The following is a 24,482-nucleotide window of genomic DNA, read 5'->3' as shown; positions in this document are numbered from 1 at the left end:
GTGTGAAATGAACCCACACGTCGACTGCAAGTCTGCATCATGTCATGCGACTTCCAAGCGCGTCTATAGCCACGGGATTGCACAAAAGCTATAGACGTTCAGAATTTAAAAATCTTGAAATTCAGAATCGAATCGAATACGAATATACGAGGTAAACAACTTCCGTATATACAACCAAATATCTCATATTTCCTCATTTATGAAGTAACATCAAATAAGTTTGCGTGGAGCCCGTTTGGTTAAAGAACAAATCAGGCTTATATACATTACATGAAACGTGCGTGTAACACCACTTTCAATTAGACGTCTGATTAACTGAGCAGCTTGAAAATGATAAACAGCCGGTCTCGTCTATCTGAGATCCCACGGCAATGACAGTATTGAAACAAGGGAACAGCATGTCACCAGGTGCACGTATGCAGTGTTGTGTTCACAGAAGTAGCGAGGCGTTATACCGCATATTGTTTTGAAGGGATGCAAACATGGTGAGACTAGCCAAATAATAAGTCGGAACAAATTCGTGAATATAGGCTGGCTAAGAGCAAGCCATTGATGGGAAATTATCCAGCAGAAGTTATCTGCTCCACGCGCAAAGGCCGCAGCTATCCGGCAGCAGGATCCTTCGGAACAGTCCTAGCTCATATCTATACAGTTCTATGTTCCTCGAATCTCCACTAAGTATTTCTATCCCTTATATGTTCGAAAACAACGAATATTCGGCAAGTTATAATAGTGATTTCTCGAATCGAATATGAATCGTATAGCAGGTTCTATTTCATTCGTATTCGAAATTTCGAATATTCGCATAAACTAAAGAACAATTTAATTTGCTAGAATTAGAACACCGTAAATCCCGTGCATGCAAATTACCCGAAAAGAGGCTCTCGGTTGATAACGCAGCGGCGCTGACTTTTGACTAAAAATTAAAATTAAATTCTGCGGTTAATTACGGGCCACAAACATGATCTCAGTATAAGGCACGTCAGTGGGGGGGCTCCGGATTAATTTGGACCATCCGGGGTTCTTTAACGTGCACCCAATGCAAGGTAACGCAGCGTTTTTTTTTTTTTTTGCATTTCGCCCACAGCGAAACGCGGCCGCCGTGACCAGCATTTGATCCCGCGCCCTCGGGCGCAGAGCCGAAGCCATTGACATACGCCACCACAGCGGGTTCGGCCTTTGATTTGTACTTAAATATGTCTGACCATTAACTCTGTTGCGTTTCCTCCTAATGATGCATACAACAAACTTGCGCGCACATGCAGGATTCCAACCACGCACGCCTATGTGGGCGCAAGAAAAAGAGGCGTTTTTACGTGCCAAAGCCACAATATGATTACGAGGAACGCCGTAGTGGGGGATTCAGGAAATTTGTACCCCATGGGGTTTTTTTAACGTGCACCTAAATCTAGGTAGACGGGTTTTTTCGCATTTCGCCCCCATCGAAATGCGGCCGCCGTGGTCACCGTTCGATCCCGCGATCTCGTGCTTAGCAGCCCAACACAATAGCCCCTAAGAAACTACAGCAGTTTATATGGGTGCAACGAAAGCTCAAGCATGCAGCTGAAGACCTAAATATTTGTGTAATCGAGTGAGATCCCTCAACCTTCTCCGAAACCTCGGTACGCTCTGATGGCACGAGTAGTTTCGAAGACTCAAGTAATTTATTTTATTCGTCGGAAAATTTTTTATCCGTGGATTTTTATCCTTCTTTCGGACTTTCCCTTCCGCTCACAGGTCTTTCGCCGCTACATTTATTCTCGTAATCACCACCGCAGTCGTTTCTGAGATTACATCATAGAGAAACATACTTACGTATAAAGAGCGGACCCTTGAGTCATTTCGCGGCCGAGCAAGTAACGGTCTGACCGACCACCCGGCAGCGTAGCGATTTTTACTTCGACTTTACCTCAAAGGTAGAAAGCTCATTATAGGTCTACGGGGTTACGTCCCCGCGTCACGTTTCCATAGAGACGTTGATGCTGCGCCGGTCACGTGACGCAGGTTACGCCCACTCCACCACTCTTTTCTAACGCGTCGCCTCACTCGCGCGGTAAGGTGTTTCCTTTCCTCTGCACAGATAATTTTGCTGTTTCTTGCGTTAACAACATTGATAGCAAGGGGTTTGCTATGCTGGGTCAGCCTATTTTGCACGTGTAACATAGAATCCGAGCCGTGGCACTTGTTTACCGTGCAGCCACCCGTTTGTTTTTTGGACACATCTTTTCCGGAGGAGCATCTACATTACTTCCAACGCGTAATTTTCCTAAAGTCAATCGCAAGACCTTCGGTTTAAAGCACAGAACTTGTTATATGTGGCTCACCCGTACCACCACACAAACGTTTCATCTGGCGCGGCTCGAGCATCGTAATGTGCATAAAGGATGGAAACAACCTTATTGTAAATCCGGCAAAGTTTAACGACCCGTGCTCAAGTCTCGCATGCGGGCACTTCGAGGCCTTGCCTCGTCGCTGCTTCTCGGGCCCACTGGACTGCCCACTCGTGTGCCTTGAGGTCGGCGGCCCACTTCGACGCAAGAGCCTCCGGAGCTACTGTCATTTTAGCTGCCATTAGAGGACACTCTCACAACATGTGCGAGAGGAATCGTTTTGTGAAGCATGTTTACCTCACTGCAAATGCACGCTTCATGCGCCTGGCCCGGTTCGCAAGTGCCCTACTTGACGTGTTGCTTGTCATGGCCAGAACACTCTTTTTGTAATTTGTGTCTTTATCAAATGTGTGATCCAGTATTTTTTCTGTCCAATTCCCTATGTAAAAGAAAAAAAATAATCTTTTTTGTACGGAAGCGCTGCTTTCTATTGTGTGCAACTGAAAAACGCGTCTCAGAAACTACAAGAGAATTGCAGTAAAGAAAGTCCTGATTGCATTATTTTTCCAATCTACTTGAGCTGATTCAGCCTTACAGGTTCTTCGAGAAGCTTGGTGGCTTTTCCAGTAGAATGTTTTGCGATTCCGCGAGTTTATTAGGTCCATTTGTACGGCATGCTTAAAAATGAAATATTAAAGTTCTCGCGCTAAACTAGAGACGACGTATTGAACATTTTTGCAGCCAAAGGTAAACCAGAAATGAAAGCATTGTTATTGAAACCGAAACTAAAACAGAGCTTAACCACACCTCTAAATTTTCGGAAGACAAAATTAGCGGTCTGACCAGCCGCTATGGGCGCCGGCGGCAGTGCAGTAGCTCGGCCGCAGGCCCCTACGGGGGTGTCCGCTCTTTACCAATATGTTTCTCGATGATTACAAGACAAACGCTAAAACTGCTGCTGATAGTGCCAGTTACATGCTATATAATGCACACCGCAGACGCAGTGCATGTTGCGTGCGTAATTTTCTCTGTTCTGAGCACTATCTCGACGCACTCATTTTATCTCCAGCGCAAGCCGGTACTTTTTGTTACCATATAAAGTAAACCTGCACTGATAGATCGAAACAACCGCATAGATCACTGCGCCAAAACAAGCAAATAGATTTACCATACAGCGACATCAAATAAGCCCGCAAGCGGTAGTCCTGCAGTGGCTTGTGAACGCGTGCTTAGCTCGAGGTCGCGGGTACAATCCCGACCGCGGCGAACGATGGAGGGCGGAATGCAAAAGTGCTCGTGTACTTTGCATTGGGCACACGTAAAAGAACCCCAAGGTGGTCAAAATTGATTCGGCGTTCTTTCTGTCCACGCTGTGGCAGCCAGTGCAATCCTAACCCCGGAAAATTTCTGGTCATGCATTTTTCACAGTCAAGTTAGCCAATAAAAATTAATTATTTTGTCGCATAGTATACTGTATAGGCACATATGTGTCCATATATAAAGAACGTGCGCCATGCGTCGAGCTCACGTATGAGATCTTGTTGTTGAAGTTAACAATAAAATTCCCCTATCGAACACTCCAACTCTGGAGCAAAACTGATGCCAGCTGGAGTGTTTTATATATTTATAGGCTATTGTAACTTGTCGTGTTCCAGAGGGCTTAACCGGAACTCTTCTGGAAAGCTTGTTTGTAAGCATAGAAAGGGTCTACACCAAGCCCCTCATAATCATATTGTGGTTTTGGCGCGTAATACACCAGATTTTCTTTATGACATCAAATGTATTGTCGGCTCACGGCCATTTCCAATATCTACGAATTCATAGAGGTGGCAGTTTTTCGCTTTAATATACAATGTCCATCCCTCGATTTCCCGTGAGCAACTAAATTGGCTAGAAAACAGAAGCGAACGGTGGCATCATTGTTTACATTTAAATATCTGCGAATTATCACGGTTTGGCTTATGTAGCGTTTTAAGCTATATTTTAAGAATAGGGCAATTTCGCCCGAAGCAGAAGCATTGAATGCGATAGAAAGGTTTATCGTGGCGCTCCAGCTCCTCACACAGTGCTCTAACAATACGTGGAGGCGACATGGCGCGGCACAGCAGGCCAGATAACTGCTGCTGCCCAGCAAGAACAGCGCCCCGTCATGATACCAGGCGTCTCAGAACGCTGGCCCGATCAAGAATACCGGCGGTGGCGTTACAAACGTCGCACCTCCACGGAGCGCAAGATGATACCGACGGAAAACCGTCGGCGCTTGTCATCGCCAAATAAAAAGATTGGCCTGACATAGCTTGATGTTTACTATTTGTTCCGCTCAGACCATGTATATGCACCACGGTGTGAGGCACACAGCTCCTCAAGCAGGAACGCTTATGCTTGTGCACCAGCAGCGTAAGCCAGAACGCTGCCTAGCCTCCCGCAGAGCCGAATGAACGGAGCGTGACGGTCCGTCATCCGCTTGGCTTCGTCGTTTTAGCGTCCAAACGCCCCCACTGCGCATCTGGAAGCCTCCCAACCCTCCAGGCGCGGCCCGCGTATGCGCCGTCGATACCAGGACAGCACGGCGACGACGGCGTGAGCGCACCTCAACTGTCCGTATAATTGATATCGCAATAAAGGAAAAAAAAAAAGAGTAGGAATGTTGTTGAATAGCTGATCTTTTGTCGCCCGGCGTCGACGTTTCGCACGGTAAGTCACGTGGTTATCATTGTCGAAGTGCATATAGGTGCCAAGCATCAGATGATGTTGCGGCTGCTTCAGTTTCCTATATAGACAGCTTTGGCAGAGCGCTGCTTGCACTCTGTTCCGCTCACATTTCACGCGCACACTGATGACTGCATGAACTGGGTTGATTTCGCGTACTTACCAAGCACGTCTCTCATAGACGCCAGTGACGTGCTCTCGTACTGGCCGTAAAACGACAAAGAAACCAAGTACAGACACACCCGCTCAATCGTTTTCGTTGAGGACCATGTTCTACGCTCCGCTGCCGGTATGGGCGTCGTGCGCAGGCGCATTCGTGTTCCCTCACCCGTTTTGTGGCTTGCTAGAACTTGGTAAGCGAAGCCTTGCCCGATGCTATATATATATATATATATATATATATATAGCATGCCTTGTACTAAACAGCGTGTTCTTTTTTTATTGCGATAACGATCATAGCGGCACTCCAAGCGAATTTGTTCCACTGCCGTCGGCGTCGCCGTGAGGTTCCATATATATTTAGGTATATGTATGCTATATGCCGTGCCATACTATATGACATGCGGTATATGCGGGTTATATCGCCGCACCATTCTATCGCTAAAGTTGCTCGTGCCGGGTCTCATGACAAAATTATTCCTCAGAATTTCGAGAACGGCAGCCCAAAAACAAATGCCATGAAACAAAACACCGACAGCGCATGCCTCTTATTTTAAATCTTCTCAGACTTAAGTATTATAAGTGCGAAGCAACAGCATAGCTCAAACATGAAACTGATGTAATTTTATTGGCGCGGCTGCGCACTACCTCCAGGATCGGCCCAGCAAAGAGGTTTGAAACATACCCGATACGGGAAAGTGGTGGTCAAGTCGATAAGAAAGACAAAGCTTTAATTAATAAAGACGAATGAACTATTCCGATAGCAAGATTCAAACAGAGGACCCCTAGCACAACATCTCGTTTTTACTTAGCCAGCTTACGTTTACTTTAATTCATTGCTTCGCCCTTATGGAGAACTGTGATAATTGTTTAGCTGCATCAAATTTTTAAAGATTGACTGTGGCAGATAGCACATTTCTAACTCTTGATCTATATTACTCGATGAAGCGGCCATTACTTCAACGAGAAATTAAAATGCTTAATTAAATAATTAACATATCTAGGCTAATTAATCTTTAAATGATTAATAATAATTACATTAAAATTAAATTAAAATTAGTTAATTAAATAATTAAATTAATAATTAAACTACATAATTACTTTAAGGCGTATGTTTGAATATGCGAATTGTAGCTAGTGAGTACATGAAACGCTAACCGACTTAGAACGAATTCTGAGGATGGCACCGGTTTCGCGATTTGCGCCGCCAAACCTGCTGTAAAAATGCATTCTTGCTCCCCTTATCTTTCTTGAAGAAAACGCTGTGTTATGCATTGAAGCACAAAAACAAGTGGAATACCAATGCATTTCGTTGAACCTTATAAAAATTAATACCTCGAAACTGGCTTGAGAATTCGTTCATGCTCATGTACCAATTTAATTGTTAATGGTGAACTATCGCAACGCATACAAGTATACTCTCTTCCGTTCGACAGGGTTGTCCGTTAAGTCCTTTACTTTTTGCTTTATTTTTGGAGCCGCTCTGTAGAAAAATAGTTAATAGTACAGAAATCAGGGGGTTTAAGATACAGTCCTGTGAAGTAAGTGTTCTAGCTCATGCCGATGACGTTGCCCCATTTGCTGCAGATAGGGAGAGTGTTAGCTCATTATTAATAATTACTGAAAGGTTTTGCGAGTAAAGCGGCAGTGAAATCAATAAGCAAAAGAGTATTGGTCTCTAGCATGGCCATTGGAATGCCACGCCCGATGTTTCTGAAGATATTCGGTGGCTCACGACACCTAGCACTTACCTGGGGGTACCTTTGGATGGGTATCGTGAGAACGAGTCACTCTGGCTCGAAAAAACGGATGAAATGCGTGCGATGGCCGAAGCACGGGGTGGCCGTGAATTGTCGATTTTGGCCCGTGCCACTATTTGTAACGTTTTTCTCGTTGCGAAAATTATGTATCTTCTGTAGGCACTGTATTGTACACGTAAGCACATTCAAAAATTTCACCGAATCTTTGCCACGTTTATCTGGTGTTCTACGTGGGAGTGAACATCAAGGACAAATTTGTTTCGTCGAGTAAAGAAAGGTGGTCTGTCGGTGTGCCACTTGTTTCTTCAGCAAGTTGTATCACGTTTCATATTGATAAGGGAGGAAAGAGACCCGTTTCTGCGTTGTTTTTTTCAAACCATGTTAACAGTTTCTATGCCTGATTTTTTTGTTTCTTCAGCCATTGGCCCTCACTACACAATTTCAAGGTTCTTGCGTGAAGTTGTAACGTCCTATCGTTTCCTTAGGGCGAGAATTTCCCTTGAGTACCTCTCCAATGTAAAAAGAAAGCGTCTTATGAAGGATCTCATTGAAAGTGTGTTCCCTGTTCCATTGTGTCGGTTAATTTTTCAAGAAGGGCCTGGGCAAGACGTACTTAAAAAGGTTAGAAATATGTGTATACCGGCAAACGTTAAAACATTCTTCTTGAAGCTTCACACGGGAACCTTGCCTGTTAAAACGTGGCTAGAGGAAAGAGGGATTTATGTGCCGTGGGGAAGAAGATGCTTTCTGTGCAACAAAGCTGAAACGATTGAACGTGTTTTCATTGATTGTAATAATGCCATATTCTTTTGGGATATATTACAGAGAACGTTAAAGATAGAACTACCCCTTAATCCACATGGCATTCGTTTTTTACCCCCTGAACGGGATGTTGAACAGATGGATGTTATCTTTTTACTTGGACTGCACGCAGTCTTGCGTAGTCTGTTGGCATATAGACATTGTGATGTTAAAGGCCGATCTGTGTATGAATATTTTGTGGAAATGGTTGTGAAGGTACGTGACGTGTACAAGACGAATGACTGTGATGAAGCTGTGGTGCCAATGCTTGATGCTTTGACACATATAAAACGAGTGTGATCTGTGATCTATGATATAAGCTGGAAAGAAATAAAAAAAAAAGTGTACGTGAGATGTCTTTCGAAGTTCTGCATTGGGCGTTTCTGAAATGTTTATGTATGTCATGATATATGTGGTTTCGTTGAATTTGACGCGGTCTGATGTGTATATTCCGAAATTTGACCAGTAGCCTCTGCACGTAAAGATCTTCGCGCAAACTTACGCGATGTCTCTTTTTATACTCCCGTTGCACCTCGAAAAAACTCCGTCCATTGCAAAGCAAAAAGCAAAGAAAAGACAAAAAAAACTCCCATAGTTCCACGCAACAATTCCGCTCGCATGGTGTAAAAATTCTACTCCGATCATAATAAACTCCCAACCGGGGGGGTCGCTAGAGGACAAGCATTATACTCGCACCTGGGAGTTATTTCCGTTTACAGTGTGGGGTTCTTTAACGTGCACTCAATGCACGGTGCACAGGTTCTTATTTTTTCTTCGCTGCGTCCCGATACAAATGTGGCCGCCACGGCCGGGATTTGATCCCGCGACCTCGGGCTTAGCAGCGCAGCAGAAAAGCCACTACTACAACACGGCGAGTAATCAACCTTCTTTAACTATTTAGCTCACGCATTGAGATACACGAATTGAAGCCGATGAGTGCACAAAGCACACGCACTTGGAACGAATTTTGAAATTGGCACAGGTTTCGAGATAAGCACAGTCAAACTTGCGGCAAAAATTCACTGTTGTTATACTTGCGTGTTTTTTTTTAACAAAAATACTTTTTATGCATTGAAGCTCAGATATCACTGAAACGCCAATGCATTTCGTCGCGAGTTTTGGGAACGCATATATCTCGAAAGTGATCGTCCTAAGAATCCGTTCCAAGTGGATTTGACTATCTATGTCACAGGCTACAACTCGTAAATTACAAGATGTGCCATAATGTAATTAGTTTCAAAGTTAATTAGCAAAACTTTGTTAATCAGTCCAATATACATCTTGATTTCGCACAAAAGTGAAGTGCGCCTCTGAGTATAAATTAACTCCATAACTAGAAGAGCGCGACATGACACAGCTTTCTTTCATTTTTCTTTTTTGAAAATGTTAACTATAACAAAAACACCTCTACATTAACAAAAAACATGAGATGCACATTGCTGCCTTTATTTTGAAACAAACCCCGTCAAAAAAAAAAGAACAAGCACGAGAGACAGAAAACATTGCACTTAAGTGATCTAGTAAGATAAGTGACAACAGATTTTGCAAATTATCTGTGACCTTCGAAAACTAACATAAAAAAAGAAAATATTTTAAAATCAAACATTATAGTTTCAATTTCAACAAAATTCATCCGCGAGGCAAAAACGATGCAGCCGGTATTTACAAGAAGGAAACGCTATCACCATTATTGGCATAAGTAATATTTATAGGTGGGTCGGTTTCAGTTCATTGTCTCCAACAACCTCGTCTGCTAAGCACAAGCGAAAGCTCGTCCTCAGTATGCCTTGACATGTCAAGACACAGAAGCAATTTCGTAGCTTTTAACAGACATGCGAGTATTGTCATCAGGCGCTGGCTCCCGCAAACGCGAAGTCTTACGCTGGAAGGAAAGCATGGCGCTCTACAAGGTGCTGCTTTTCTGCACATGCATATCTACATATATCATGTACTGCTTTCACCTGCAGCTGTGTATCAGTCCATGTAGGCCGGCAGCAGCCGAATTTCGTAAACAGAAAACTGCGCGCTGCATAACGCGCATACCTATAATTATTTGGAAAAAGGGATATGCCGACGACCACTTTGGTCGCCACCCTCCAGATTCAACTAATTTCTATTCGTTTGGTCAAGGCAAGGGACGATCATGTCTTTGACGTTTATTAGCGTAGTTGCGGGGATGTTTATCCAATAATGGATCAAATTACTCGACACATTGTGCAGTAGAGCCTTCGCTAATATATAGTGTCGACGATGTCTGCTGCTTCTGCCTTGCCCACATACGCAAGAATTCGAATTTCTAAACCCCACAACGCTGCCTGTTTGACAAATGCACAGAACACTGTCGCAAAACAGAACAGTCACAGTCGCGCAAACTCTTCGCGTGTATATATACTATAGTATAGCACATGGGCGTTAACCTTTGGATGCGTCCCTTCTCGCTGCCGAAAATTTTCCGTGCAGTGTGCGGTCTATTCGAGTTCATGCGTGAGTATATATATAGGTGAGCGCAGGGTGACCCACGGAGAAATGTAACACCTCTTTTCGCGTGCAGTTCTTCGCCGGGAGCGACTTCGCGCAAATGCGTGTTTCTCTTCCTCTTGGTGACGGCTCCGCTTGTGACCGCGGGACACTGCCTCGCACGGGATCGCACCACTTTCGTCCAGTCCTGCGTATTTCACCTGTGTTGTGACACTCGCTGCAGTACGCGGATGTTCCACTCGGCCGATTTCCGACACAGTGTTTTTCGGAAGACGTACGTATATATAGCGTTAGTCTCTGCTCACGGTACCACACACCGGTTAAAAGAATGAATCCTTGGAAATTATTATGCAAAAATAGTTTTAAAAAAAGAAAGAAGAAGAAGGCTATATGAACACACATTCTCTGGCTTTGGTATCAGCTATCACGATGTGGCACAGCGGCGCAATGCATGGGCGCTGGTGCACTGTTGTCAACATGACAATCACTTTAACCTGGTGCGCGTTATAGTTTCTTAGCTGCGCATGTGTTTACGTTTGCACGCTCGACGTTTATTAAACTTTGTGATTGACTGGGTGGCTAGCGCCTTCTGCGGGCGACCAAATTTGAATGTGTGCCTTTTTTTTTTCTTTTTCTTTTTTTAACCTCAGGACGGTGGCCCCCAACACCGCGCTTCCCAGGCTATATCACCGCTTTCTTTTCAACTACAGATATTGCGGTGACTACGCGCTCCTGCGGCTAGCGCGGGCAAAGTCCGGGCAAGGTCCTCTTCCGAAGCGCGCAGCACAAATTATCTGAAGCCATAATAATAGTAATAATAATTAAAAAAAATTCTTCCGTTCACAGATCACATTTTGTCCCGTCCGGCACATAAGCACTGTTCGAAGCCTCGGCGCAGCAGGCGTTCAGTGTCGGCCCACCGCGGTGTCACTGTTTCCGCGTGCTGCACGATACTTCACTTGACCGCTGACGCATGCGAGAGCAGCAGAAGCACAGTCGTGCTGCGAGTTGCGTGCAGTCGGCCGACGCGTGGGCGGCGAGTCTCAGGCGTCGTGCTTCAGCTCCAGCGCCCAGACGTGTTGTGGCCAGCCCGTCCGGCCTTTGCCCCTCTTCTCGGCCTGTATCACGTTCGCCTGCGCGGAGGAGAAGACAATGCGCGCCGGTCAAAACAAAGAGCCAGGAAAAGCAACCTGCACGATAAGCACACGAGACAGGCGGTCTGCCGATCGAAGAATCGACCAATAATTTACGCAACACAATCTCTATGCCGCTGCAGTAAGGGGCTGCGAACACCCGCACGCACAATCACGCTTTTACCCGTTCGGCGACGGTACGCCGTTTATTCTTCGACAGAGCTCTGCTCTACAGTCAAGCTTCTTTCGTAATCAAGCGACACACAGTGCTCCTCCATCCCTTCACTCTTCTTCCCGCCCGTTCTGATTGCAGAGCAACAAACCGTCTCAAGAGATTTATTTTCTGTTTCACAGACACATATGCACAAATTCGTGAACACATGACCGCCAATCGCAAGACACGTTGCCAACAAAGGAACAGTGAAGCAAATCCTTTTCTACGGCCGCCAGATTCTTAGCCTATCCTTCTTTGTGGGTACGTGTTAATATTGAGGATCATCATCGTCATCATCATCAGTCAGCCAAAAGCAACCACTTTCTAATCAAGTTCCCATATCCAGTCAATCTAAGACAACTTTCGCAATTCATTTGGTCATCTACAGAATGGTTTTCCTTCATGGGTGGTGTCCGATACCCGCGCCAGAGTGGTGGCGCCTTTAGGATAACAAATGCAGATCTTGACGGCTGTGCTTTGTTAATTGCATGAGGCGGCAGTCAGTCCGTGCGTGCGTGTGTGTACCCGCCACAGACCAAGCAATTCTCAGGAAAAAAGAAAGTAAAAAAAAGAAGATCGCGGAGCATAAAAAAAAAGCCTCCATGGAAAATCCTGGAAGGCACCTGCGATTTTTCATGCTCATCCTCCATGCGAACGCAAATGCGGCCAACGCGTGATAAATAATGAATATGAAGCCGAGAGATAATTTAAAAAAAAAACAGGAGTCCTGCGCATTCTAGCTTATATTCTGTTACATTTACTCGTGCAAAATTTGTTTTTTGTTAGCTCCCTGTTGTAACCGTCCCAATTCTTGACTTTTCCTCAATAGATAGGGCTGTGGCACTTCTTTTGGGACCAACAGCTTTCAAACGCAGGTCCCAACCATGTTGCGTCAAATGTATACCAACAACCTTACATATCACGGGGGTTTAAATGTCCCGAAACAGCACGGCGGGTTACGCGGGACGCCTTAGCGGAGAGGGGCCCCCGCGGAATAATTTTCACTACATGGGGTTCTAAAACGTGCACCCAAAACACGGTATACACGAGGTGGTGTTCTTGCATCCCGCCCCCACCAGAGTGCAGTCACCGTGGCCGGCAGTATAACCAGTGACCTCGTGCTCAGAAGCGCGCAACGCCATAGCCACTGAGCTATAGCGGCGGATATATATGTACCAGCAATTATGATAGAGACAGAAAGTTGATGAGTGAACGAAAGACGAGGCATACTGTATATCGCCAGCCCGCGCTCGTTTTCCCAACGATTATACGCACATGGTACACCATATGGGTATGTTACCTTAAGCATCGCACATCGGCCACAACCGGAGACTCGATCGAGGCAGGGGCCACACGGCAACCGCCCCAAATAGAAGGCGCGCTCGCCTGGTTTGTGTCAAGTGGCCCTCATACACGTGCTCGAAGAGGGCCGCGGCCGGGCATTGAAGACGCAGTGTCGTCTCGGGATAAAGGCACGCCGCAAGCGGCGTCCTATATAGTGCGCGCTCGCTCTCCATACCTGCAGCGTGAAGCGAACGCTTTTAAGCGTACCATTAAGGCTGCTGGCCGTCGGTTGCAGGGCCATGTGGCATCGATTACGGTTACCGCGGGTAAGCCTATCGTAAGCTTCACCGTGCCTGTAGACACACTATTCTTCGTGCAAGCGACGCGCAAGACCCTCTGCGAACGAAAGCAGGTCGTCTCTTCCATCACGTTTATCTTTCTGCCGTCCTTTTGTCATTTATGCCCCGCTACAGATACAGACAAGCTATCATGCTAGCAGCTGAGCTGCCTCTATAGCCGAATCTCGGTGGCGCTAATAGACCCACGGTCACCGTTCAGCTGCTATGATACTACACTACGTGGGCCGCGGCCGTGAGACATGCAGCTTCGTTGTGAGCGTAAATGTAGCGTTTCAAACCGTTATCTGAGGCCCCTTCTTCTTCGCCTTCCACTCGACATTAAAAAATAACGAAATCCAGGTTAAAACGACGCTGATAGAGTAAGGACACGAAAGGTATCGCCACAATTTGAATAAATGCGTAAATGTGTAACAACACGAATACATGTTGAGACAAAGTATCGCTTCCACACGAATACGTGTGGAAACGATACTTTGTCTCTCCTGTACCAGATGTCCTGTGCAGGGCAGGGAACGTGCTGCAGTGATTTGATGGCTCGTGTGCTCTGCCTCTCAACACATTCGACACGATCCCTGCAAGCTAAAATCCACGCATACATCTGACGGCCGTGTAACGTCAAAACGATTTCGTCTACAAGGAGAAAGCACGCGCGGTACAAATTAAACCGCAGCGCTTCCAAAGCAGCACTCCCAAGGGAGTCCGACAGTTACCCGTGCACGACATAAGCAGTCATCAAGGGTCTGCGGTCTTTATTTTTCCTGGCTCCAAAGCGGCCTGCACGCACGACCACCAACAGCACGTCGACCGCGAATTGCGCACTCACTCCTCTGAGAGGACGCCGCCGCCGAGGCCTCCCTATAAGCACAGTGTACAGGGGCTGCTTGCAGACACAGGGTCGCCGGCAAAATTATCCGCGCCGCGATAAAAATGACGCTCCAGAGCACCACTGCAGACGCGCTTTCCCTGGCGACTCGCAAAGAGCGGTGCGTGCATTAGGCCCAGGCTGCGGTCGCGCGCCGCACGCGGTCCTCCTTGCGGAGGAACTTATTAGATTATCCCGTAATGGCGAAATAGCGGACGACCCTCCATTGTTGTAGCCGCTGCCGGGGCAGAGAGGAAGGCAGCGGCGGTCCCTTCCCTGTAGCCTCCGAGTTCCTGCAGGCGGCCGCTGTGGCATGGGGACTGGCAGCCGGCGCTGCAGCAGCCGCAGCCGCGCCAGAGCTCTATCGTCGCTTCTCTCTGCAGCGTTTCCACGCTCGTTAAAGCCGTGCAGTTCTACGCACGCAAGCTAGAGCTGCCGTCAACCAATCGGGACAGCTAGCGAATGCCCTCGCAGTGTGCGCTCCTCCGCGGCGCGCAGCATGCTTTCTAGAGGAGGAGGAGGAAGGAAGAAGGGTGATCAACTAGACGTCCCTTCGGTTTGCTGCCCTATACAACACATTTTGTAGAATATCGTATGCAAGCGATGACCGCGGTCTCGGCTGGAAGAAGCGCACATTATAGAAGACGACGTAACTGTGAGAGACTGCTTGGCGGCCCCGCCTTGAAGCTTTTGAACCCCGTGGCGACAAAAGTTGTCTATACTGATGTGCGACAAATGACCGAACGAACAGTGAAATACCGTGGAAAAAGAGAAAAATGAATCGACGCCTGTGATGTCCTATCTCTATGTCGTCTTCGTCTAAATGTGTGCTCGTTATTAAAGTGAAACTTCCTTTGGCTCTTCTCCCTACTTCGCGTGGACGGCTGGGCCGAGTAAACTGCTGGGTCGAATAAATTGCTGGGCCGAGCAAACTGGAGACACTGCAGTCGAAGATGGTGATTCTGTGGGCCGGTGCTGGTACCACTACATGGCATGTTTCCTCGCAAGAGTTCTAATGCGGTTTGAAGCGCGGACCAATCCTGTAGGAATGCAGTGCAACATCACACTGCATGTTGCGCCAACATACGCCTCATATAGCATTTATCAATAAAGCTAACCAATAAGTGTCCCCGGTAGCATATCTCCGCAGGCGTACATGAAATCTATCTCCTGCCTTCGTACGTCAATCATTCTCCGGTGATTTCTGTCCACATTTTACTTATACCTCTCGAAGTAATTCGACTATACCCTGGACAGCTAGCCATATATGCGCCACTCGAAACCCGGTGAAAGATCTTTGTGCGCAGTATACGTGGTGATTCCTCAGCACGCCTTGTAGCTTCCGCGATGTTGCACGGTACTAACGAAAACAGATCGCTTTGACTATATACAAGCTCGCGCTGGACATAGCGCTCCATATATAGTGGTTCCCCGACTGTTCGAGTCTCCGCCGTTCATAGCCAGACACTCCGATAAAAACCCCCATGGGGAGAAAATCAACCGAAGGTTCGAGAAACTTATGGAGCGTCAATTTCTTATCGACAGCGGGATCTCTTTTAGTGAATTAGTGGTTCGAAGCCCCCGCGAGATTCACCATGCAGCGGCAGGCGTGCTGCGCGGCCCTGTTCTGGACCTGCCGCCACAAGCGGAAAAATCGATTCGTGCGAAACCGAGATGTATACAGCATTACAAAGATTGTGTCGTGTCGCGATAGCTATCATTCGCGGGTTGAAATGGCGCTCCGGTATCGTGGGCGACGTATATATAGAAGGTCCCAATAATATTACGTTAAAATGAGACACACAAATTGCTGTGGGAAGACAACCGCCCTTGCTGTAGGCCGTCCACAGCGCAATAAAGCCGTACATGGGAAGGTGGCTGTTATCGCGGGCGCGCGTTCGATAATGTTAATTGTTTATATTTTGTACAAAGAAATCAGCCGTGTATTCAGCGTGTGTAAGTTTCTGCGCAGACATTGCGCAATAAGGCACGACGCACGCTCTGCGCACTTGTGCATACTGGCGTTTTAAATGAAGACTCTGCTATACATACAACGGACACTATGGGCCGTGAATTTAGAAGCTTTAAACCCTATATATTGGTCTAGCGATGGCTGTTGCAGCCCACCTATATACACGCGGCAAAGTTATAACCAGAGGTTGATTTGTTGGGCGGAGGCTCACGGGCTTCCCGTCCCAACGTGGGTGCGGCCCGCGACCACTGCCGGGAACTAAACCAAGAGTGGGTGGAGAGGGGTTCCTCAGGACTCAATAAAGTTATTTCCTCCTCCTCCTCCTCTCTGGCTATGACATTCCTCCTTTTTCTTAGTATTTTCATATACATTAGCTATGGTTCACATTCGCAAGATTCGCGTTGTGCTGGCAGGTGCAGTCTTAACCGGTTCTTTATCGCACCAAGCCGTTCGCCCCACATTAAATTTGGCACAACTGCAGGGGGATTTCATACATACCATGCACCCCAACGCGCCATTTCACGTATGGCTTTGTGTGTATCACGGCACAGCCGTCTTTCTTGTTATTTGCGCACGAAATACGCGAACACAGGCGCCCCAAATTGCACGAGTCAGAAAAAAATGGGGGAACGCCATATCGGTTTGCAGCCTCCTTCAATTTGTACGACACTCTGTATGTAGGATATCACTTCACTTCTTGGCTGAGGTGCCCGGTTATTCGCATTACCGCGTCCCTGTAATTTTCACCGCACAGTTTCTGTCGCAGCCGTTGTCAATTTACCTGGATATACCATTGACAGGAGCCTTTTAACCTGGTTGTCGAAACCAGTCTTCATTAGCCGGCTACATCATTCATAAATTAAAACGCAGGCCCATTTCTTGTCGTTTTAATATCATCTAAAACAGCGGTCACCATGTCCTGGTACCTATGAGTCTTCTGCTTCTTACAAATAATTAAAAAGTCGTCAACGTACTTAAAATGATAAATATCCTATAGGTTTTACGTGCCCGAACCACGATCTGATTATCAGATAAGCCGTTTATTGTAGGGACTCCAGATTAAGTTGTGCTCGCCTGAGGTTTCTTAACGTGCATCTAAATCTAAGTACACGAGTGTTCTTGCATTTCACCTCCATAGAAATGCGGCCGCCGCGGTCGGGATCGAACCCACGACCTCGAGCTTAGCAGCGCAACGCCTCCGCGGCGAGTGTCAACGTATTTGCGAATCACACTCTTATGCAAAGCCAAAATTGTAAGCCTTCCTCGCAACTACCAGCAGCTTGCTCGCACCCGTATTTCGGTTTTAGTAAACATAACGAAATTACAATTCACTTGCGCGCGCTGCAGGTCTACATCAAAGCACTGCGCGCTGAAATATTGCTACTATTGGAGTAAAGAGCCCGTATACCGTTAAATTATATACACCCTAAAAAGCTAAGAAAGGTATAAATATGTCTATAACTTGCATCCTTACAACCAAAATGGGTGTAAGAGTGGTCTACAACTCACACCTTACACGCGAGGGTGTAAATGCGTGAGTCATAGACCAATTTACACGCGCTGTTGCTTTTAAAGGCGTAAATTATCTTATAGCGTATGCCTCCGTTATGGCGATCCGTCGTGTTTACGCTCTCGGTAACGCACCTGCTCCTGCTGCTGCTGCCAGCCTTCTCTGCCCTCGAGCAGTGCCAGAAATTTCACAGCCCATAACTATACATACAAGTTAACTTACGCAATTCTAGCGAATCGTAACAAATCGTACCGTAGACAGTGCGTTCTGCGGCTGAAAATTAATGCTCAAATTAAATTAGGAGTGCCCCAGCTAACTTTAGCCAAAGCTTAAAAATACGCTGAAGCACTCTAGGTGGACACGACGAAATGTGTGTATATATTGTTGGCTACTTCATGGAGGAAGTCACGCTATATTTTGGTAACTTGCTCAATCGAACTAAATTTTAATTACTGAAGTAAATAATAATTATCCAACTTTTTTTTTATAAAGATGCGCTTTTCTAACTCGTTAAAACCGTGACTTTCAAAGAGGAAAGAAGCGTATGTGTGCAAAGCCGGTCGCGTAGTAGAGGTATATAAGAGATGGAAGAGCTTAGAAAATCGTGTATGCGTGTATATATACACATACAGTGCAACTGACGACGGTCTGCTCCGGAGCACCGTCAGTCGCACTTTGATTCTCGAAGAGGCCGGACGTGTGTCGAGTGAGCTCCCGAACAACACTTTGCACTGTGGTGAACGTGGTTTAAATCATGTATCCGGGACCGCAAAGACGTAATGCTCACGCATCTCTCTCGCATTTGCGGCTAAATCGCCACTGATCTTTTATTTTATTTTTCATATTTCGCGGGACTTCTTATGAAACGCCACAAAATTACTAGGAAACAACTAGGACGTACAAAATTGATGAATTAGGTGTTTCCTAGAACACATTACAATAGTCTGATATAAAGTTTTGATGTTGATAATGTTGAAGTTGGTTAACTAATATTTAGTAATCCCAACCCAATCATGCAGAATACGAAGAGTGTGACTTTCTCCATACAAAAGCTAATAAGATGCATTTTATTGCGTCCTGGTAGAGCGCTTCGGCATGTTTTTTAAAACTATAGCTAAAGTTCGCTAGGACACCCTATATAGACCACGCCCTCAAATTATTTTAAGAAAATTTATTTCTGTGACGTCGCGTAAAATTTAGCTCGTGAGAGACACTCTGTTCACAGTATTAAGTAAGGTTTGCTTATCTCTCGTCTTAATGTGTGAAACAGTGCGCAACGCACTACACAGAGCAGAAACATAACAAGAAAACTGCTGCGTTTTACGTTTCTCTAGTGTTCGTTTTCTCTTTTCTTTTTCTTCGCTTTTCTCTTGCCCGTTTCTGTTCCTTTGTGCGGTGCACTGTGCGCTGCCTCACACGTTAAGGCGATAACGTTCACCCCAACTCGCCTAACCGTCCACATCGCTGAACTTCCTAGCTTATCACGTCTGAAAACCTACCCTGATTGCACTGTTCTATTTGCTTGCCAGAAACGCTCCGTTTGCGACGCTAAAGAGGTACTTGTTTGCTCATCGCATGCTAAGAAAGCTACCGCGACGTTTTCGATATTTTTATTCGCCTATATACTTTTTTTGCTCGCGAGACGCCTACATAGTTTCCTGACAGACGAGCGAAAATATTGCCCGTCCATTTCGCCTCTGGTTCTTCTTAAGTGACCCTCGCAAAAACAATACACGACCGGTGCCTGCACGCCAGTTCTCGCGCGGCCGTACGCATACAGACGCACACACACTCAGCCTCGACGTGCCGCGCATATGACGCACGGGCTGATTATCCATACGCGCATATCGCAGACACGGCCGCGTGCGGGACCCCGCGCGCAAGAAGCGCGGCGGAAACGGAGAGAGCGACGTGTATACGAGTATATTTCTGGTCGTTGCGGCAGGAATGCCTCTGTTATGGCAGCTCTTGACCGTCGCGAGAGACAAACCAGAGCACCGAGCACCGCTGCACTCCGCGTCGCTAAACGTGGGCATGGCCGCACGCGGAAGGCGAGGCGGGCGCACGACAGCGCGCTCAAGTCTCCAGTATGCCTTATATATCCTCGTGCGACCCCTTGTTATTACATCATATAATGCACATTGCCTTCAGTTATCTCTAGAATTTAGCTCGGCAGCGATCGCATAAGGTAGTCCTGTCAGTGGAAAATTATATGTGACGGAGTGTCGATAAAAGTGTCAAAGTTGCATCTCATCTCTGCCGTGCTTCCGTCAGTTCTCGTCCCTTCCCCGCACTGCTGACCGATGTCGCAGGTGTCAGCCGCGCGCTTGACAGTCACGGTAAGATCGGCAGGGTTTCCTCTTCTCTGTCGATCGACCAACCTCTCTCTCTTCATCATTTCATTAATTCCAATTCGCCAAATACTTCAGCCAAGGTCGTAGGGTGACATGCATTTCCTTTATATAGTCCTCGTAATTGCAGAGCAAATAAATATACGTTTATTTTGCTGTCGCTCATGTTGCCTTCTTTTCTTTATTTTTTCCTTTTTCGTAAAGACTGATCGTGTCAGCGGCTCTCGGAACACGCACATTTCACTGCGAACATTCCGAGAAACGAAAAACAAAAATATATTATTTCGTAAATAATGACGGAACGCGACAGGTCGACCATCCCGTCGAACATGGTATGGTGCCTTACAACATGCAAGTAAGTAATAAGACGTGACTTGAAACGCAGTTACATGCCTGAGCTGTCTTCGGGTCTGGGGATGGTATGCGGCCGTCCAGAGAATTGTGTCCATTTTCCCTTAAACATTTTCTTTCGCTTTTTTGTAATGTCCTGTTAGTTAAGCTTCGACAATGCTGAGCCTTTATTTAAAAAAAGAAAAACAAAAGCTAGGCGTCAGTCAAGAGCATATTGTGTTGTATCATACCTAACGGTCGGACTGTTACAACATATGTTTGGTTTATGTATATGCACAATTTGTACGGAATGCTACTGCAATTAAATATTCTTTAATTAACCATTTCGCTTTAGGGATAATATGCGCTTCGGTTTTCCTTTAGCCCTCAGAGCCCTAGCGTTATGGTATGCACAAGATTTGTGCATTTGAATGGCAGCGACGACAAACGAGCGGAAACGTTTTCATCAAAATTATATGTCCCTCCAATGCGCGCTTCGCAACATAAAAATCGGCCGAATTGACCGGGTGTCGTGACTTTGGACTTGCATTTGCTAAACCTGTGAAACACGTGACCAGCTCTCGACGCGTGTGCTATAGTATGCAGGGCATCGCCATACTCTCGGAATAAACAGGCCCCTGCCGGGAGCTTAAATATTAGGCATCGCGGAGGGCATACTCAGTCTGTTGTGAAAGCGCAAAGGCCAACGCTATGGTTCAGCGAAGCGTGTCATGTCTTGCGGGCGTTTGGAGCGACCACCATCGGCCACTGGCCTCACTGCCCTAGCACTTTCCCGCCAGCCCGTGCATGCAATATCACATGGTTCGGAGGTGACCCGCGCCGAAATAGGAGCCTAATAACACGACACCGCAGGAGCGACAGTGGGGAAGAAAAATAAATAAGCAAACCTGGAAAGGGTCACAAAGCTTCCGTATCGCCAGCACAAAAAGGCGGCGCTTCTTCGCGTCTTGTCTAAAATGTTCTGCAACTAGACCCATCCCTAAAGCCAACAAGATTCAAAGTGTATACATGGGAGGTTACAAAAATCGGGACAATAGCACATGACTGAGCCCGCCAACGGCGTATGAGACAGCACACAGTTCCAAACAGGAAAACTGAGCCGTTCAGATGTTTTCGAAACACGCGCAACTCAGTCGGTGCCAGCTCCAGCACACTTGCGAGAGACAAGAAAATGCTCCCAATGGAAGCACAACGTATCCGTTATCATGACTGCAACCACAGACCGACATTACTCTCGCCACAAAATTCTCTCAATGAAACCACAACGTATTCATTGCCAAGGCTGTAACCACAGATCGACGCGACAAACCCGCCGCGTTGACTTAGTGAATATGGCCTTCTGCTTATAAGCACGAAGTCGCGGGTTCGATCCCTAGCTGGCTGCGGCCGCCGCGCTCCGATGGGGACGGAACGCAAGAACATTCGTGTTCCGTAGTGCACGTATAAAGGAACATCAGGTGACCGGAATGAATTCAGATCCCCCCCGTCCCCCTTACGGCGTCTCTGAAAAGCCCACGCGTCGCTCTGGCAAGTTAAACTCTGCTCCGCGCATTTTAAACCGTTCTATAAGTTCACGCACGGCAGCACTGTGAATCCTGCAGCGTCGTCTATAACTTAGCGAGACCGATTCTTCCCGTCGCGTCCTGCACAGGGTTCTTCTCCACGACTCATCCCGGCCCAACGGTGGCGCGCCGACAGCGCGGCCCGGCGCGCATCGTCGTGAAAAATGGATTGGCGGCGCCAAGCGCATGCATCTTCGAAGGAATCAAGGCTGCTGCTGGTCGTGGCGCATCGCAAGAGCGAAGAAGTGCGCTCGATGAGCCTCATGGGTCCCCGTCGCGCTGGCGCCAGCGGTTCTCAATGGAGGCCCCTTGTTGGCGCGCCCTCTGCGACGGGGGTGCGCGCTTTATCGCGCGGCCGCGCCGAGGGCTCCGGTTTCGCGTGCCTCGGCTATCATCGGTCGGGCTCGGACCGAGCGGGCTCGTTTGCGACGAACACTTTCGCCGCACGAACGCGGCGGCTACGGACGCGCCACGAGTCAGCGCATTCATCTCTATACGATCTGCTGTTCAAAGCGTCGTCTCGGACGTCGCTGTTGACGAGCCAATCGTGAGGTGCGACCTCTCAATACGCGACAGTCTGCGTCTGCAAAGTTTGACTCGTGCATTCCTTTCGCGCTCGCTCGGCTTTACTGGACCAAGCTAAACTGTGTATGCAGATGCCGCGTCTGTGGAACATGTAATCTCTGCGACCCAAGCTGTATTTATTGCAACGCGTCGCAGTAACTTGAGAATCGACGTCATCGTGTTCACAAGACGAAATGATGATTTGAGTTATTCTACCGCTCTAGTTTGTTCTTTTTTTCTTGCTTCGCTTACGCGACTAGTTTGCCGTCAAAACCTCGAACGCAATGGTGCTTCGTGCTGTATTTTTATCCCTATTTTATCTGGAGCCACCGTCTATCACTATAGCTGACGTAAGAAGCTGAACAAATGGCTAACCGCGGTATTTAACAAGGTTACCCTTTCTACAGGAGAAGCTTCTTTTGAAAGACGGTTCATTCTGCAGCCAAGTTTCACACGTCAAAGATGTACTAGAGAGGTAATGAAGTAACTCGACACTCGATCTGAAGTATGTCTTCTCTGTCGAGCACGCTCGCAGTGGTTGCAATGGCAAGCACGAACAACCGCACGATATAAATTAAGTGTGTAATTCGAGGGAATATTTATGCGCCTGTCTTCAGTCTATTTAATCTATACTGCAATTATGTAAGTTATTTGCTCCATAAGTAACCCGCCAATATCATTCTCGCAAGCGCCACGATTCTTCTGCATACCCGCACCTGTCCAGGCACAGCAAAGATTGAAAATAGTGAAGGAAAAAAAGAAAGGATGCATACACAGAGAATACTACAGAGGATACCTAAAGAAAGGTCTACTATCACAAAAAACGAACAAGAAAGTTATGCTTGTGAACTTATTCTGTAATTGCTTCCGAGAATAGGAATCTATGTGTTTTGTTCAAGAGAAACATGAGTTACATGTAAACAACAGGGAGGCGTATTACTGAAATCAAAGGAGTTGCGACTTGGAGGACTAGGCACTAACACAGAAATACTATCTCGGCCGAGAGACGAGACCAAGTCGGAAAATGGCAAAATACGCGCGAGTCGACGCCCCGAAATTACCAGCACGGGCCGTCAAACCGTCCTTAACGATGATGGTTCCGCTGGGTGAAAGCGTTCATTAAACGTATGTGGCACTGCGCTTTATCGCATCCTTCATTCATCAGCGACATATCCGTCGTGGTTGTCGTCACTGCAAACCCAGCTTCCGACAGCAACGGAATGCGGTGATGAATTAAACCTTCCATGGCGTTATACGGTCCGCTCATTTTTGTTGTCGGGTCAACGCTTCATCCATGTCAGTTCCCTCGTTTTTCAGCTCCGTGATATATCGCCCTTGCACGTCTCGTGTTATTTCGCTGTCGGTTAAGTTGGACAATCGTTGAGAGACACGCATGCACGCACGCACGCACGCACGCACGCACGCATGCACATTGTAACGAAGAGTAGCCAGCCTCCAACGGCCGGTGCCTTGCGTCGGCGAGATCCCCCTATTTTCTCCGGCACAGATGACAAAGACGGTGAAGATTGGATCTCGTCTTATGAACGAGTGAGTGCCCATAACCAGTGGGACGATGTTACCAAGTTAAGAAACGTCACATTCTATCTTACGGACGTTGCGAAACTGGTTTCTAAACCATGAAGCCGACCTCACTTCGTGGTTAGTCTTCAAGACCAACTTTACCCAAGTTTTCGGTCGGCCAGCAGTAAGAAAGCTTCGTGCAGAACAACGTTTGCGCACACGATCCCAAGAGACCGGAGAGAACTTCACGAGCTACATTGAAGACATTGTTGATCTTTGCAAACGGGTGAATGCGTCGATGTCAGAGGAGGAGACAATCAAACATATAATGAAGGGTATTCAAGACGACGCGTTTCAAATGTTATTATCGAAGAGTCCTTACACTGTCGCTGAAGTGATAGAATTGTGCCAGAGTGACGGCGAGTTGCGCAGACAACGGCTTCACACCCGACGTCCCACCCCGCCCGCCAACTCTCTGTCAAGCCTCGGAGTCGACGACAACCATGCTGCTCTGTTGTAAAAATTCAGGAATTCGTTCACGCAGAGGTGGCCCGCCAGCTAT

The 24,482-nt window shown here is 47.0% G+C and overlaps 1 protein-coding gene across 2 annotated transcripts in view; it reads right to left on the bottom strand.

The window, feature by feature from the left end:
• Nucleotides 1-9,189: 9,189 nt before the first annotated feature.
• LOC142579409 (heart- and neural crest derivatives-expressed protein 2-like) overlaps nt 9,190-24,482 on the bottom strand; it is a 30,193-nt gene continuing 14,900 nt past the window's right edge. For both annotated transcript variants that reach the window (XM_075689559.1, XM_075689558.1), the window contains one exon: nt 9,190-11,370. In XM_075689559.1, coding sequence (XP_075545674.1) covers nt 11,361-11,370 — 10 coding nt within the window. In that variant the 3' untranslated portion in view covers nt 9,190-11,360. The remainder of the gene's footprint in view (nt 11,371-24,482) is intronic.

The sequence above is a fragment of the Dermacentor variabilis genome, chromosome 4, assembly GCF_050947875.1.
Source record: "Dermacentor variabilis isolate Ectoservices chromosome 4, ASM5094787v1, whole genome shotgun sequence".
NCBI lineage: Eukaryota > Metazoa > Arthropoda > Arachnida > Ixodida > Ixodidae > Dermacentor > Dermacentor variabilis.
This window is presented reverse-complemented; position numbering and strand designations above follow the sequence as displayed.